This window comes from Alosa alosa, chromosome 5, assembly GCF_017589495.1.
Source record: "Alosa alosa isolate M-15738 ecotype Scorff River chromosome 5, AALO_Geno_1.1, whole genome shotgun sequence".
Lineage (NCBI taxonomy): Eukaryota > Metazoa > Chordata > Actinopteri > Clupeiformes > Clupeidae > Alosa > Alosa alosa.
In genome coordinates, this window is record NC_063193.1 from 33,494,111 (window position 1) to 33,509,788 (window position 15,678).

At 40.5% G+C, this 15,678-nt stretch overlaps 1 protein-coding gene across 1 annotated transcript; it reads right to left on the reverse strand.

Annotated features, from left to right (window-relative positions):
* Positions 1 to 340: 340 nt before the first annotated feature.
* On the reverse strand, positions 341 to 10,304 carry LOC125294309 (E3 ubiquitin/ISG15 ligase TRIM25-like). The gene is given in 10 exon segments (XM_048242872.1): positions 341 to 1,463; positions 1,466 to 1,884; positions 2,125 to 2,163; positions 2,280 to 2,330; positions 2,447 to 2,497; positions 2,615 to 2,665; positions 2,838 to 2,997; positions 4,444 to 4,677; positions 5,850 to 5,945; positions 9,514 to 10,304. Coding segments are annotated over 10 exon segments (1,779 nt in total). The 5' UTR covers positions 10,096 to 10,304; the 3' UTR covers positions 341 to 1,367.
* Between the last annotated feature and the right edge of the window lie 5,374 nt (positions 10,305 to 15,678).

Here is a 15,678-nt window from a genome sequence, read left to right on the forward strand (position 1 = left end):
GCATGCACACGGCTACATACCTTAAGGGGGGGGGGGTGTAGTCATTCCTAATCCCAGGAACTCGATCGCAACTGCTTATCCCATATGAACTGCTTATCCCAGAGGAATATGAGGTGGGCTGTATTAAATTAGTTTTTCAACGTTCATGCTGTATTAAAGACAGAGGAATACCACTGAGTTTTTGAACATAACCAATGTCTGCGCTGTATTAAATTAGTTTTAGTGCATAACCAATGTCTGCGCTGTATTAAATTAGTTTTAGTGCATAACCAATTATTGAATTTTTTAGTGCATAACCAATGTCTGTTGTATTAAATTAGTTTTGTGTGCATAACCAATGTCTGCGCTGTATTAAATTAGTTTTAGTGCATAACCAATGTCTGCGCTGTATTAAATTAGTTTTAGTGCATAACCAATGTCTGCGCTGTATTAAATTAGTTTTAGTGCATAACCAATGTCTGCGCTGTATTGAATTAGTTTTAGTGCATAACCAATGTCTGTGCTGTATTGAATGACATGGATGTGTATCTTCTTTAGAAAGACAGATGTGTTTGCAGTACTTCTTAGAGAATTTGAGTTTAATGTACGTAGGCCTAGTTTAATTTCACCACTGGTTAGACCTACATGCCATAGAATTAAAGATGAACTACGCCAGACTAACATTACATGTGAAATCAACAGTTTATTTTATTTTGTTTTTTTCACATAGTTTTACCTTTTATAATTTTCATACAAGTTATTTTGAATACTATATATTTAATAACTTTAACAGGAAGGATTAAGTAAATATGTCTTTCATTTTACAAAGTATAGGTAACATGCATCATTATACAAGACCCAACCCAAAACCCAAACTTTGCATACAAGTATAAACTCTTTTTTTTTACAACAGCACATTTCCTTTTTCCCTTTCAGAACAATTGGTGGAAACCAGTCTTGTAAAATTGTACTCCCACTGAATATAATCTCATGGGATTCATAGTAGACCTTCATAAGACATGTGTTGTGAACTGAAGCCATAACAGTGAAAGGGACTGGAAGGAGGGTTAGGGGGAGCAGGAGGGAGAGGAGATGAATTGTGGGAGAGGGTCAGACAGAGTGAAACACTGGGTTCACCAAGGTAGTTCTCACCTAGGATTATATGGCTAGCTAATGTGTGGTGTGGTGATGTTTGTTCCAGCAGAGGTCCAGACGCTTTAATATATGCTGGGGTCCAGATATGTATGAATGGCTTTGGTCTGATGGTGACCCTAAGATCAGAGATTCAGAGACCCAGCTGCCAGATGTGTGGTGTGTTGTATGTGTTTAGGTGTGATGATTTACACATGCATGTATAGATGCCCTCACAGATTTGATCTGTCTGTGAGTCACAGCAGCTTCACTGATGATCCTTTACTAACTATAAACCCAGGATAGAGTGGGTCATAGAATGTGGTCTGGAATTCGTGCAGGAGGGTCATTTTTTATTAGAGATACTGTAGAAGGCCAGAGTTCCTGCCCTGTGATCCACATACACTCCTATTCTAGAGCTGCGCACTAGAGGAATCTGAGTCTGTTTATTATTGAACCAGACAGAGGAGCAGGATTTGCAGTCATTGATAATTAGACACCAAGATTGATCATTAAATCCAAACCTACTTTCTGATCCTTCCCTGCTGATGTTTTCATAGGCGACTCCTATATCACAACTCCCACTCCTCTCAAACTCCCAGTAGGCGCGCCCAGACACACCCTCTCTACACAGCACCTGATACCATTTTTTAAATCTGTCTGGATGATCAGGATATGACTTGGCCTCAGCTCTACATTCCACCCTCCTGCTCCGTTTAGAAAGGTGGAGGTTTGTATGTGCTGTGTTTCGATCCAGAGTGAAGTGACTGGAATCTGTTGGAGAAGACAGGGAAGGTTTTATGACAAGGAGACAAAATATGTGTGTGTGTGTGTCATTCGTTTCTTTGATGCCTTGTAAGTAGACTGAGAATGTTTTGTCTTTGTGCCGTCTCTGTATGTTTATTTTCTAATTGCTAAATATATGGGTGTGTTTGTGGTGTGATTATACAGGATTCTGGTTGTGTTTGTTTTGATATCACTCAACTCACTCACTCAACTCAACTTATAACTCACATTGTAAGAAATCATCTCTGGTCACTGGTCCTGTCAAAACTATTGTGACAGAAAGAATGGCGCGTAACCATAACATCGTAATATCAAGTGCATTTCACCATTGCATCAAAAATATTATACGACAATGTTTGTGTTTGTTTTGATATCCAACTCACATTGTAAGAAATTGTTTATGTTCATTGGTGCTGGCAAAACAGGTTGAGTCACTATAGAGACAGAAAGAATGGCAACATAACCATAACATTGTAATATCAAGTGTATATCACAATTGCATAAAAAAATGATACGGCAATGTTTGGGTTGGTTTTGCTATCCAACTCACATTGTAAGAAATTGTCTCTGGCCACTGGTGCTGTCAAAACAGGCTCCGCCACTATAGAGACAGAAAGAATGACACTGTAACCATAACATCCTAATGTCCAGCACATATCACAATTCCATCAAAAACGTTATACAAGAATGATTGTGTTTGTTTTGATATCCAACTCACTTTGTAAGGAATCGTTTTTGGTCACTGGTGCTGTCAAAACAGGCTCCACCACTATTGAGAGAGAAAGAATGGCACCGTAACCATAACATCCTAATGTCCAGCACATATCACCATTGTGTCAATAGAAATTATATGAACTGTTTTATATGACATATGTTTTCTTGAGAAGTGACATTCAGAGTCTCCAGCTTCTTAAATGTTAAACTCCAGGAATTTGACCAACCTGCAGTAGAGCTCTTCAGGATGTCCTGTCTGCAGTAATCTTCCAGTTGGTCCTTCAGTGTGGAGACTGATTTCATCACAGCCTCAAAACAGAGACTCTGGTTCACTGTAAAGCTGGTTAGGTTTTGAGACTGTGGTGGGCCACTGACAGACTGGAAGGTCTAAAGGAAAGGAAAGAATAAGAGTGTGTACCAAGAGCATGAACAACAATAGAGTAAATCATAAAAACAAAAAACATTCCATATCAATGTGGGTTACACATGCCATGACCAATCAGAGCTGACACTTTGAACCTCCATCTACCACAGCTGCGTTAAGACACCCTTTTCAAAGGCTCCTTTATCCATCACGTCCAACACATCAAAGTGGGTCCAAAGTTAATACATATTGCAACCACAAAATTTGAGTTTCAATAAGTCGGTCTAGAGTTGGTCAATTGAGAAGTCTATATGCCCAGTCAAGATGTGTTCGGGCCAATCAAATCGTTTTGGCAGGCTTTATAAGAGGGTACACTTCAACATGAGCATGCTTGAGTTGATTTTGTTTACAACAAAAAGACGCTAGAGAAGCGAGATGTTTAGATTCCGCCATCATGCAAGACAACTGAGTAACTCCAAATTATCAATGCAAAGTGATGGAAAAGATTTGTCATTTTTCTCAATTTTTCATTGCTGTTGAATTATCTAAGATTTACTAATTTGAATAAGAATTGAGCCAACTTGGGTGTGCATATTTTCGATTATCTTAGCATACGATGCTAGCTATCCTGTTAGTGGTAGGCATTTATTAATTTCCTGGTCTGAAACTGAGTTGTGAGAATTGAATGTGGAAATCAATATAGAGTGAGATTTTCAGTGAGAATCATTTAGCCTAGGCCTATATCTCAGAACAAATGAATACAAAATAATTTAAAGGTGCTCTAAGCGATGCTGGGTAACGTCACTTCTGTTGACTTTCAAACAAAACAAAACAGAGAGCTAGCTCGCTACTTCCTCCCCCTCCCTCCCTCCTGTGCTGCTCCCGTGCAATTGAAACTCCCCTAAATGTGCATCTCGTCTGTGATTTGCTGGAACAGTTTGTTATGTTTTTATGGGCTAGGTTTGCCCAGGTTGTTTTTGTTGCCATTTTTGGAGCCTGGGCTGTCCACAGCGATTGCGGTTTTTTTACAGTGTATTCAGGACACAGACAGCTAGCGGTTGTTTAGGTGATGTTTGCAGTAAGTGACATAAAATGTTTTAGCCTAAAAAATGTGTGGCATCGCTTAGCGCACCTTTAATTTCTAAATATTACATTCAGTTTCAAGCTTACTGGGATTCAGCTCCAAACTAAATTTAATTTCCAGATACTATTAAAATTGGGTTTTTGATACAATTTGTCAAATTCTGCATTTAATGCAACATACAAAATATTCTGAATCATTTTTAAAGTTTTTGAATTTCCCCTTGGGGATCAATAAAGTATCTATCTATCTATCTATCTATCTATCTAAGTGGCACAATCTACTCCATATCATTTGGGGGCATACATGTGAATTGAATTGAAACATTAATGTGGAAAACACAAGTCAAATGAAAACGGATACTTTGTGCATCAACACTGTTTCATACCAGAAGGAAATGGATGTGATCCTCAATGTGAGAAAGCTGCTCCAGTTCAGCATCTCTCCTCTTCAGCTCAGCAATCTCCTGCTCCAATTGATCCAGATGTTCTTCAGCCCGATACACCTCAGCCTTCTCCTGAGCTCTGATCAGCTCTTTCACCTCAGAGCGCCTTCTCTCAATGGTGTGTATCATCTCAGTAAAGATTCTCTCACTGTCCTCCACTGCTGTCTGTGCAGAGCTCTGTTAGGAGACACACAAAGAGGTGGTCAATTTAAAGGGATGGGCAATTTTGACGGTGATAGGGGCCAACATTTTTTTCTTTGATGGTTGTATGGGCCATATTACAAATCTGCCCTTTCACATAGTTCACCCCTATCTACATGTTTTCCATTACTGTGTGTAATTCATTAGCTATCAAACAATCAACATTTGCTATCCAACTGGAGGTTTTCAGTCAACTGGTAGTGCCTTCATCTGTCAGCCTGTTTCTCTCTTTTAATTTGATGTGTTGAGAAGCTAATCTTGCAGATCTAGGTGCTATCAAACATGCTAGACACGAACAATACAAAATCTCTTAGGATGGAAAAACGGGACATGGGTAGGCAACTAGTATCCAAAAATGTGTTTAGCCTGAACGTGTGAACAGAAGTTTGCACACGTACAGCTGCAGCTGGGCTGTGCTCTCGGCAGCTCTCTCCCTTCCATTAAAGGGTCAGAGGGGCAGCCGTGGCCTACTAGTTAGCGCTTCGAACTTGTAACCGGAGCAAGCCCTTGAGCAAGGCACCTAACCCCTCACTGCTCCCCGAGCGCCGCTGTTGATGCAGGCAGCTCACTGCGCCGGGATTAGTGTGTGCTTCACCTCACTGTGTGTACACTGTGTGCTGTGTGTGTTTCACTAATTCACGGATTGGGATAAATGCAGAGACCAAATTTCCCTCACGGGATCAAAAGAGTATATATACTTATACTTATACAACAAACTATTAGAAAAAGGTTCAGGATCAAACCCTACCTCAGATCAAAACAAAATGAGTTTGAACAAGTGACCTCATTGATCGAAATAATGCTTATATGGCTGCAGGCTGTATATGGCTCACAGCAAAGCACCTGGATGTGCTGGAAAGTAACTCAGCATTACAGACTCTGAAAAGGTTCAGTCAGTTGGCGTCTTCTCTGAAATATTTATAGACTATTTATATAGTTTTCGCAATTACTTGTGTGTGACTGCAAAAACTAAGAGGCAGTTTGTAAAATGTAAGGCCTGCAGGAAGAGGTAATTGTGCTCATCTTAGGTGCAGGACAAAATGAAACCTGTGTCAAAAACGTGTGACCTGGTCATAGAATATCAGAACTGTGGTCATGTTGCTAAAACATCAAGCAAACAGCTGCTGTCCTCTCTGGTCAGTACTCACCGTGAGAGTCTCCACGGCGCTCCTCAGCTCCTGCAGCTCCTTCTCTTTCTCCTGGATTGTCTGCTGGAATTTGGTCTGGGTCTGCTTCCGCTGATTCTGTTGTTTAATAAAGATCCATATTTCTTAAAATCAGCCTAAACCTGATCAGGTTCACAATATACATATATACATATACAATATACATATACAGCTGTGAATAATCATCATGACCTTCGGTATTAGTCTCAATCAAATTAGGATTTTCCAAACTTTTGACGTATGGCAAAGCTCTATATATTTGTCCAAGACTGTTATAACAAAACTAGGGCTGTAACGATACACCAACCTCACGATTCAGTTTGTATCACGATTTTTGACCCACGGTTTGATACGGGGCTAGACATTTTATTAAATAACATTTTAATAGCCTCCCTTAGAACACCAGAGGATTACAATATAATATATCTTATTTTATATCCTGATATAAAAATATTTTTCTGAATGACTGATATTTATGACAGCACACTTTATGCAGATTAGTCTATAGCCTAGGCCTGCTATTTTTTATTACAACTCTACCTCTTTAATTCAGCTGTCTGGTTGAAGCCTGGAAATATTGTAAACAAAGTAGCATATTTGGCTAGCTTAGCCTATCATAGTCTACTGATTGGACTGTTCAGTTTTCCCATGTGTGTTCAAGGTAATACTTGTTCTCCTTGGGACAGGCCCTTTTGGGAAACGTTGGTATTGAGATGAGTCAACTTCAATGCAAGAGTTTTAAACAAATATGTGCAGCATGCTAATGATGCTAAGCGGATTTAATAGTAATTTAGCTAGTCGTCTTTTATGCGTCCTTGCTTTCACGATTGTGAATGTTTTATTTAAGTCGCGCGTGTTCATTGAGCAGGAGAGAGAGAGAGGGAGAGTGAGAGGGAGAGAGAGCGGGGCAAGGAGAGGGGGTTTACTTCTATACTGTTTGGTAAAGTTGCACACATAGTCTACAATGAAAGCAAGGAGAGGTATGAAATTATTATTTATTATTTATTTATTTGTTTGTTTTTGGACAACGTAGGCTACCGATAAGTAAAGCGGGAGATGTGGGTTGCTTTTGCGGCAGCGTAAGATGCAAAGCACGGCGTGAAACACTAGAAAGGTGTGTCGCGATTCTGCCTTTTCACACCGTGACACAGTATCGTTGATATGAATGTCGCGATTTCGGTTTCGAATCGTATATCGTTACAGCCCTAAACAAAACCCCCCCTCCCCTCAGGACGTGGGTCTTAAGTGCCCTGCTGAATCCGATCGATCAGACTAAACAGATGTCAATTCTTCCAGTCTGCTCAAATGTAAATTTGTTGTTTAGTAGGCTTACACGTCAACTATAGCCTACCTTTTATAAACAACATGTATTTATGCCTGCTAGTAGCAAAGATTACTTCTGTGCATGTAAACAAATAACATCTGTAGACATATTTGTCAAGACATCCATTTTCTTTGAATGGACACTTGTAGGCGATTTCTTAGTAGCCTAGGTGTTTTGGCGTTAATACCATGCCATAACTGTATGTTTCAGCTGGATTGCTGGCGTTTTACCCTTTTCTTGCAGATGTGGCCGTTTGCAGATCAAATTCAAATCTGCCTTGTCTAACATGACCTTGTAAGTACAAATGATCGTATAGGCTAACATTAGCCTGGCCACAGGGGCTGTTGTATGAACATCGTCTGATAAATACAAAAGAACAAGCAAACAAATATTCATGGGAATCAATCCGGTGACCGAGAGCAGGAGCAGGGGAGAGCAGGCGAGAGCAGGAGCAGGGGAGAGCAGGCGAGAGCAGGGGAGAGTAGGCGAGAGCAGGGGAGAGCAGGAGCAGGGGAGAGCAGGGGAGAATGGGGCTGGTTGTCACATTTTTTACTTTCATTTGAATCCTTCAAAAATGGTATCATTAATCGATTCCCTTTCAATGTGCAATGGAAGCCTAAAGTGTCAGGCAGAAATGGAGTCATCTCAATGTTATGCCTTCTACTCCTGAAATATCCTTATAGGTGAACTCTGACCCCCAATTGTGATCTGTACCAATGGTTTCTAACAGCACCCTTTAGTTAGCGAGATCGGATGAATGTGACGGGTGAAAAACCAACTTGTTCTCCCCCATATAAGGAACATGCAGGCCTAAACTTTGACCACAATGTAAAATGTATCCCCGAAAACAGTTGACATAGGCGTTTTGTTAGATTAACTATCTCTTCAGCGCAACTTGATCTATGGTCTTTTGGGCCCCCACCATCGGCTTTAAGGCAGTGCTGCCTGGAAGTCGCTTAGGTTAATCAAGGGTTAGGGTTATGGTTAGGGGCCTTGAAGTCGATGGTGGCAGTGATTCCTTGAAGTCGACTGTGGGGGCTCAAAAAACCATCAAGCGCACAACTTCTCTAATTTGGGACATGTCGACCTCTAGAGCAGGGGTGTCCAACAGGCCCAGGGGCCAGATCCGGCCCGCCAGCAGGTTTCATGCGCCCCCCAGATGTTTTGGGTATAGGGATCTGTACTTGGTTTGCTTATACCTGGGTATAGAAAATGAGGATATCATCAAACAACAATCTGTTACCCATGCAGAAAAATGATAATGACTAAGACAATGACGGCCCCCACGAGGTCTCATTCCAACAAATCCGGCCCACTGCCTAAATGACACCCCTGCTCTACAGTTAGCAATATTGATGGCGTAGCGGTCTAAGTCTCAGGCATGGTTCTGCAAACGAACACATCTGTAGAAGTAAAGTGAGAGTCTGCAGCCAGAGCCCTAAGGGGCAGTGTTGGGCAAGTTACTTCAAAAGCGTAATGCATTATTTATTACTTGTTACCGTCATCTCAAAGTAATTTGTTACATTACAATATTACTGTCTTTGAATTGTAAGGCATTACACTACGTTTACATTACTTTCACCAAAATAACAGGAAATATGGATTTGGTGTTCTCAATAGATCTTCATGTGTTCAATGCAGCTCATTACATGGCAGGAGGTGATGTGGTATGGCATAATGACTGAGCTAGGCTTAAGGCTAACAAAAGAACAATATAATGGTTGCAGTTATGGCTCATGGGACAATGTAGGCCCCAAAAGCCAAAGGTCACTCACAACTTAATATAGTAAAATGTAGCCATAGTGAAATTGTATGTTGACTTTAAATGGTTCTCATCATTGCTGGTTGCCTTTCCTTCCACTTACAGTGGTGTAGATAGTTTGAGAATAATGGCTATGATCTTTGTCTGTAAAAGAAACATTTTAGTTATTCTCACTGCTTGAAATGAGAAGTAAAGCCTAACCATGTTAGATACATGAATGGCAGAGATAACTCAAATTCCCTTTCTACGGTCATCTAAACAATTTTGGATTAAAAAGCAAAGTAACTTCAGTTACTGAGAATTGTACCGAGTAAAATATTACTGAAATTGTATTGGTAATGCCTTACATTACTGCATTACAGGAAAAAGCAATGCATTACTGTAATTACATTACTTTTTTAATGCATTACTCCCAACACTGCTAAGGGGTGTGTACAGCCAGTTAGCACGGAAGTCAGGCCTACGGTCTGCACCCTGACATGTTAATGTTTAACTGAGTCTGGACTTTGTAACTTCAGTGAAATAAAGGCAGACGTGAATTTTAGCCAGAATAACATCACCTGTTTGGTACTCCACTCTGCTGCAGCTGTGACTGTGTCATGGCCTTTGTGTTCGTCCATCATGCACAGATAGCAGATACAGCTCTGGTCAGTGCGACAAAATATTTCTAAAACCTTCTTATGATGGGAGCACATCCTCTCCTGTAGCTTGGCTGTGGCATCAATCACTGAGTGTCTTCCTGCGTGAAGTTCATTGTGAGTTTCAAAGTGAGTTTCACAGTAAGATGCCAGACACTCAAGACAAGACTTGACCGCTTTCCGTTTTTCTCCAGTGCAGACGTCACACTCCACATCTACAGGCGCAGCAAAAGCTTGAGCAACAGAAGAGGTCTGAATTCTGGTCTTCCTCATTTGTTCCACAAGCTCGGCGACAATATTGTTTTTCTTTACAACGGGTCTTTGAGAAAAGGTCTCCCTGCACTGGGGACAACTGTAAATTCCATTGCGACCAGCTTCCTTATCCCAGCAGTTCTTAATGCAGTCCATACAGTAACTGTGTCCACACGGAATAGTAACTGGATCGTTCAATAGGTCCAAACAAATCGGACAAGTGAAAAGTTCCTGGTTATTTGCCTCTGCCATGCTTCTTCGGGCTCTCGAATCTGACAAAGAGATCGTCCTATGTCGATGAAACAATGTCACAAAGATGGGAAAGAGATAGATGACGTTTGGTTTCGTTTCACCAGAAACTGAAGTCACCTGGTAGGCTAACTTACTTGTTAACTGGGAGGGCGTGTTCGTTGCTTTAGCGCTATGGTTGCGGCTGCGCTCCAGCCATAAACGTCCCACATACTCGACGCACCCGACCAGTAGCGCGACAATGTGACGTCACAGAAGCGCCGTAACCATTTATACTCGCGCGTGGTGGTCGCAACACTAGTTGCAATATTCTCCTGAACAGAGGTGTCGCTGTTGTGAAAAGACTAACATTAACTACTTACACAGCAGAAGATGCAGTAAGAAACACCAGTAGCTAGCCTCTGTGATGGTACTTCAGACTTTGGTTGCTACTATTCACAACTACCATCATCATTATCATGTAGTTTCCAAGGTGTGTGCACAGGTAGATAGATAGATAGATACTTTAGTCATCCCGAGGGAAATTTTAATAATTTAAACAGTTTAGTTAGCTAGCTAGCTAGCTAGCAGCTGGCTGAGTTTGTGTAATTTCCTGAAGTGGAAAGAGATTTTGTTCAGGCCTTAATAGATATCCTTTGTTTGAAAATAAATCGTTTCTATTCTTTCCTCTTAATTCCATGTGTTGCAACTCTCACTGGTAACTTTGTTAACTTATCCAGCAAACTATTAAAAATTCACGACTGTAACAAAACACTGCAACTCGCTTGCCCTCGAACTAGTCCATCTTCCTGTTTCCGCCTTGTCGCGCTCGTCTGAAAAAAAATGAGTGGTGCGCTACCTCGCGCTACACGGCCAAAACCCTGGCGCGCCAGAGAGATCTACGTCATTTTGACGTCACATTGTCGCGCTACCGGTCGGGTGCGTCAGGTATGTAGAAGTCTTATAGGGGTTATGCTACCGCCCCTGGTACGGCCACTCCCTTAAACTTTCTGCTCAGTTCATGTAGAATGAAGCAGAATTGCAATGTAAGAGCATCACTAGGATATGAATTGTGTTATAAGGTCACAGGGGAGATGTGATGACACATACGCACACACACACACGTGATGTGATGAGCACTATTCATGCTTCATCTCCATATGCCTTCATCTACCCATATCTTGGAATATTTCAGTCTACTGGGAGGAATCTTTACAGCTCTGCAGTAAAATGATCCTTGAACATGATGCGGTCATTACAGTTTTTCTCAGTTGCTTTGGTGCTTTTTTCAGATCAGAATGAAAATTCTCATAACTATTAGTTCAACCTCCACAATATTTAGTCATTTGTGCACATCATAGTAGCAATTTCTCCTTCCTCTGAACAAACTGCAAATACTTTTGGACATGTATCAGTTGCTTTCATACAATTCTCTGCTGTTTTTTAACATTATCATTTGCTTATGTCATGTCAGTCAAAATGAACTATACTTATGAGTGCTGAATAGTCGTTCCCAATAAAACTAATAGTCTTCATTTCATTGCTTGAGTCATTACATACAAAATTGTTGAACTAGTTATCAAATTCTGTCACAGTGCTGTAGAATTGCAAAGAGCATACAGTAAAAATGTATGCATTCAGTGTCTTGTACTCACTTACTCACCTAACTACAGCAATGTGTAACTTTACTGTAGTTTTCAAATGGCTGTACAAGTACTGTATAGTGCTGTCTTGAGCATGTTCAGGTAGTGTCACCGAGTTCTGACCTTTTTTTGCATTGGAAAACACTGAGAGAACTGTCATAATGAAAACATGACAAAGCCATTTGACTATCTTGTTCATAAACGATGGTGTCAAGACTTCTCATTTTGATGACACTGACAGTTTCATTGACATGAATATGCTTTTGAGGAATGGACTATCCATTTTGAGCAAGTGACGTGCTTTTACAGGTCATCCACTGGGTTTTGCAGTTTGCACTAATTGTTTTGAGAATTGCACTAACTTCTGTGCAAATGTTAATAGTGATGTGAGAAAAGCACCAAAGCGATTGAGAAAAACTGTAATACAAAGTGGAAAAGTGTTTAACCAAATTAAATAATAGAGCCATAAAAAGTGGAAAAGTGTTTAACCAAATTAAATAATATAAGAAATATTTATGGAAATAAAAGAAATATTTATCTTTCTTTTATTCATTCTTTCCTGTCTTTATATCTTTGAACCACCAGGTGGCGCTGTGAAACTAACTTTGGTGAGACTTCATCAGACTTGCTTATCCAGTTTCCCTCCTGCCGACCTCATGTGATATACTCTGGCACAGCTCTAAGCTAAGCCCTGTTTCTACAGCATGCAGATGAACACTTTTTCTTTAGTGTAATAAGTTAACTGGTGCTCTCTCATATTATGTAGGCTAAATATTCAAGGCAAAAGGATGCTCTTAATTGAGGAACATCATGTTGTTTCTTGGAGGGATTTCTTCTCTGGTTGGCATTACTAATAATATGCATGTTATCAGATCCACCCTTCATTGACCCTGGATGGTGCTGTTTCTTCAGAGAAATGTATACGGCTATGAAGCCTTTTCCTTCTCTCACTGTTATGGGCAGTTCCAGCGTTATGGATGTGACAATTGGACTCATATTGGTAAACAAAATGCCTTAGAGTGGGGGCAACATTAGTATCAGTGAATTCATTTGCAGAACTTTTAATGCAACCTCTGTCCTCTGAATGCTGAGAAATCCTCACATTTCATATAATCAATTTCATCCTAAGAATACAAGGCATTTTATCAGCGTTATGGATGTGACGTGAAATGGACACACTTTTGTGAGAGATTACAGGTTTTCTACAAACTCTGTGAATTTTGAAGGAAACTGCCGAAACTATGATATATGTAGCATGAAGGAGACTTGAAGGAACACAAAAAGTGTGTTTTTGAAACTATGCGTCATTTTTGTAATGCATTATGTAGGAAAAACTGGCGTTATGGATGTGACGGTTTCACGTTATGGATGTGACGTGTCTGAACCAGTCCTCGACAAACTACATAAAACACATAATTAAGTAGTGAATTTTGATATGAAACAATTGAAATGGTAATCATGAAAAACTAGCGATGAAATTATTGCTTCCTCAGTGCCCACTAAGATCCACAGGAAGAATCAGGACAACAAGTCATTTAAAATATAAAAAATAAATTTATTTTTTTTCCTTTACCATCATCAATTTTGGTCAGTGATTCCCGAATTACTGAAACACCAGGGAACATGAAACTTGGTGGCCACTCCCCTAAATAACTAGCCCTACCTGAACCGTTGCACCCAAGATGACAAAATATTTACGGTATGTTAGTCTCAAGAGCCCGCATCAACCTACCCACTCATTTGTGATTTGCACACATAAAGTACATGCACGGGCACGTGCACACACGCACATGCACACACACACACACACGCATGCACGCACACACACACACGCACGCACGCACGCACAGTCGCACACATACAGACAGGCAAGCACACACACACATAAACACATACAGACAGGCAAGCACACACACACACACACACACACACACACACATACACACACACATGCACAAACACCCACCCACATGAATGCAGACACATAAACACACACACACAGGCACGCATACGCATGTGGGCATGCAAACACATACGCACACACACACACACATAAACACACAAACACAGGCACGCACATGCACACACACAGACACACACACACAGACACACACACACACACACACTCTTATAAACAAAAGCAAACTCACATATGCACACACTCATTTACATGCACATGAGTTGCAGGAGTAGGAGATGGAGACAAATTGACAAGCGTGATTTATTTTTGCGAAGAGAATATGCAGGACTGAGAGGCGGTCATATTTTGTACCGCTATGCGGTACATCTAGTTTATTGCTGCCTTTACTCTTTAGGCCACTTGAAAATAGGCTATGACTAGGCTAATCACTGGAGGTATTTTAATATTATGTTTTTTTTGCTAATGGTTAGGCAAGGCCTCCCTGTGGTTTTGATCAACCTAATAATCTTTGAAATGTCAGTTGTAAACACTAAGTTGAAATGCGTTGAAACTGACATGCCACCAGAACAGACGTTTTATCGGCTTTGAGGTATAACAAAGTCCCCAGTCTTGTAAATTCACATTATGTAACATCCATAACGTCACATCCATAACGCACCATTAAAGGTTTTAAAAGTAAGAAAGGGGCACAATTTGGTCATCACACTTTACATTGATATAAATCAGCTTTGCACAGACACTATGGACATTGTCGCATCAACACTGTATGTGTAGCATAAACTTTTCCTATAAAACGTTATGGATGTGACATGGCCATGGAACTTGCTGACTTAAAAACAAAAGCCTTACAAATGTAAGGAGTTGTGCTCTTAAAGGCAAGCTGAGCATAGACATTGCTCTACCATTCCCTTGTCAATCTGGAATTTGTCAAATGACACAATTTGTTTGAACATTGGGTCCATTTATCCACTTTTGGAATATGTATAATATTACCATGTAAAAAAAAGTTGTTTCTGTAAGGTTGCACACCATATTTATGATGTAAAAAGAATGTCATTCTCCATCAAATTCAATCAGATCAGTTACAAACAATAAAATATAGACCTAAATGAAGATTTTAACAACAGTTCTATTTGCGTATGCACAACTTTTTTTTTCCATGGTAAGGATGACCTTTGCATGGAATTGCCCTTATACATGTCATAATAACACTTGTATTGCAGCTTTATAACTTAAGACGCCCATATACACAGCGGTGTCAAATCACCCCTCCGCGGTCCTGCAGCCGCCCTGCCAACCCCCCCAAAACACACACATTTGATTGCACCTGTACACTCTGTACAGAAGCTTGCATATAGTGTTCTGATGGTTTATGGGATTTATTATGACCGCCGCGCATTTCTTTTTCGCATGTCCAAATTTCCGTCAAGGATTCCCGGGACACTGAAAGACCGGGGTAGACGAAACTTGGTGGGCATGTAACCCCATATGGATAGCATGGAACCATCGTTTTTCATTTTGATCTGTAGCCCCCGCTGGACTGCACCCCTAAAGGAGGGTAGGGCAGACACAGTTTTCTGTGAATATCTCGAGAACCGTAAGGTTTAGGAGGACCATTTTTTTTTTGTATGTTGATCTCAAGGGGCCATGTCAACCCATTCCACAACCACTCATTTCATGTATAGCGCCACCTAGTTAAATACAAAAAAGTAAAAATGAGGTGTTGTAATCGCAGGTATCTGTGTCCTAACATAGTCAAAACTGCACGAAATTGGAAGTGTAGGATCATTATGACACCCTCTGAATGCATACCAAGTTTCGTCGAATTCCGTTCATGGGGGGCCACACAATAAATTAATTTATGTTACTAAACACCAACTGGCCTGTAGGTGGCCGGAGACAGTTTTCTGTGAATATCTCGAGAACCGTAGGGCCTAGGAGGTCCACCTTTTTTTTGTATGTTGGTCATAAGGGGGCATGTCAACCCATCCCATTACCACTTATTTCATGTATAGCGCCACCTAGTTAAAAATTAAAAAGCAA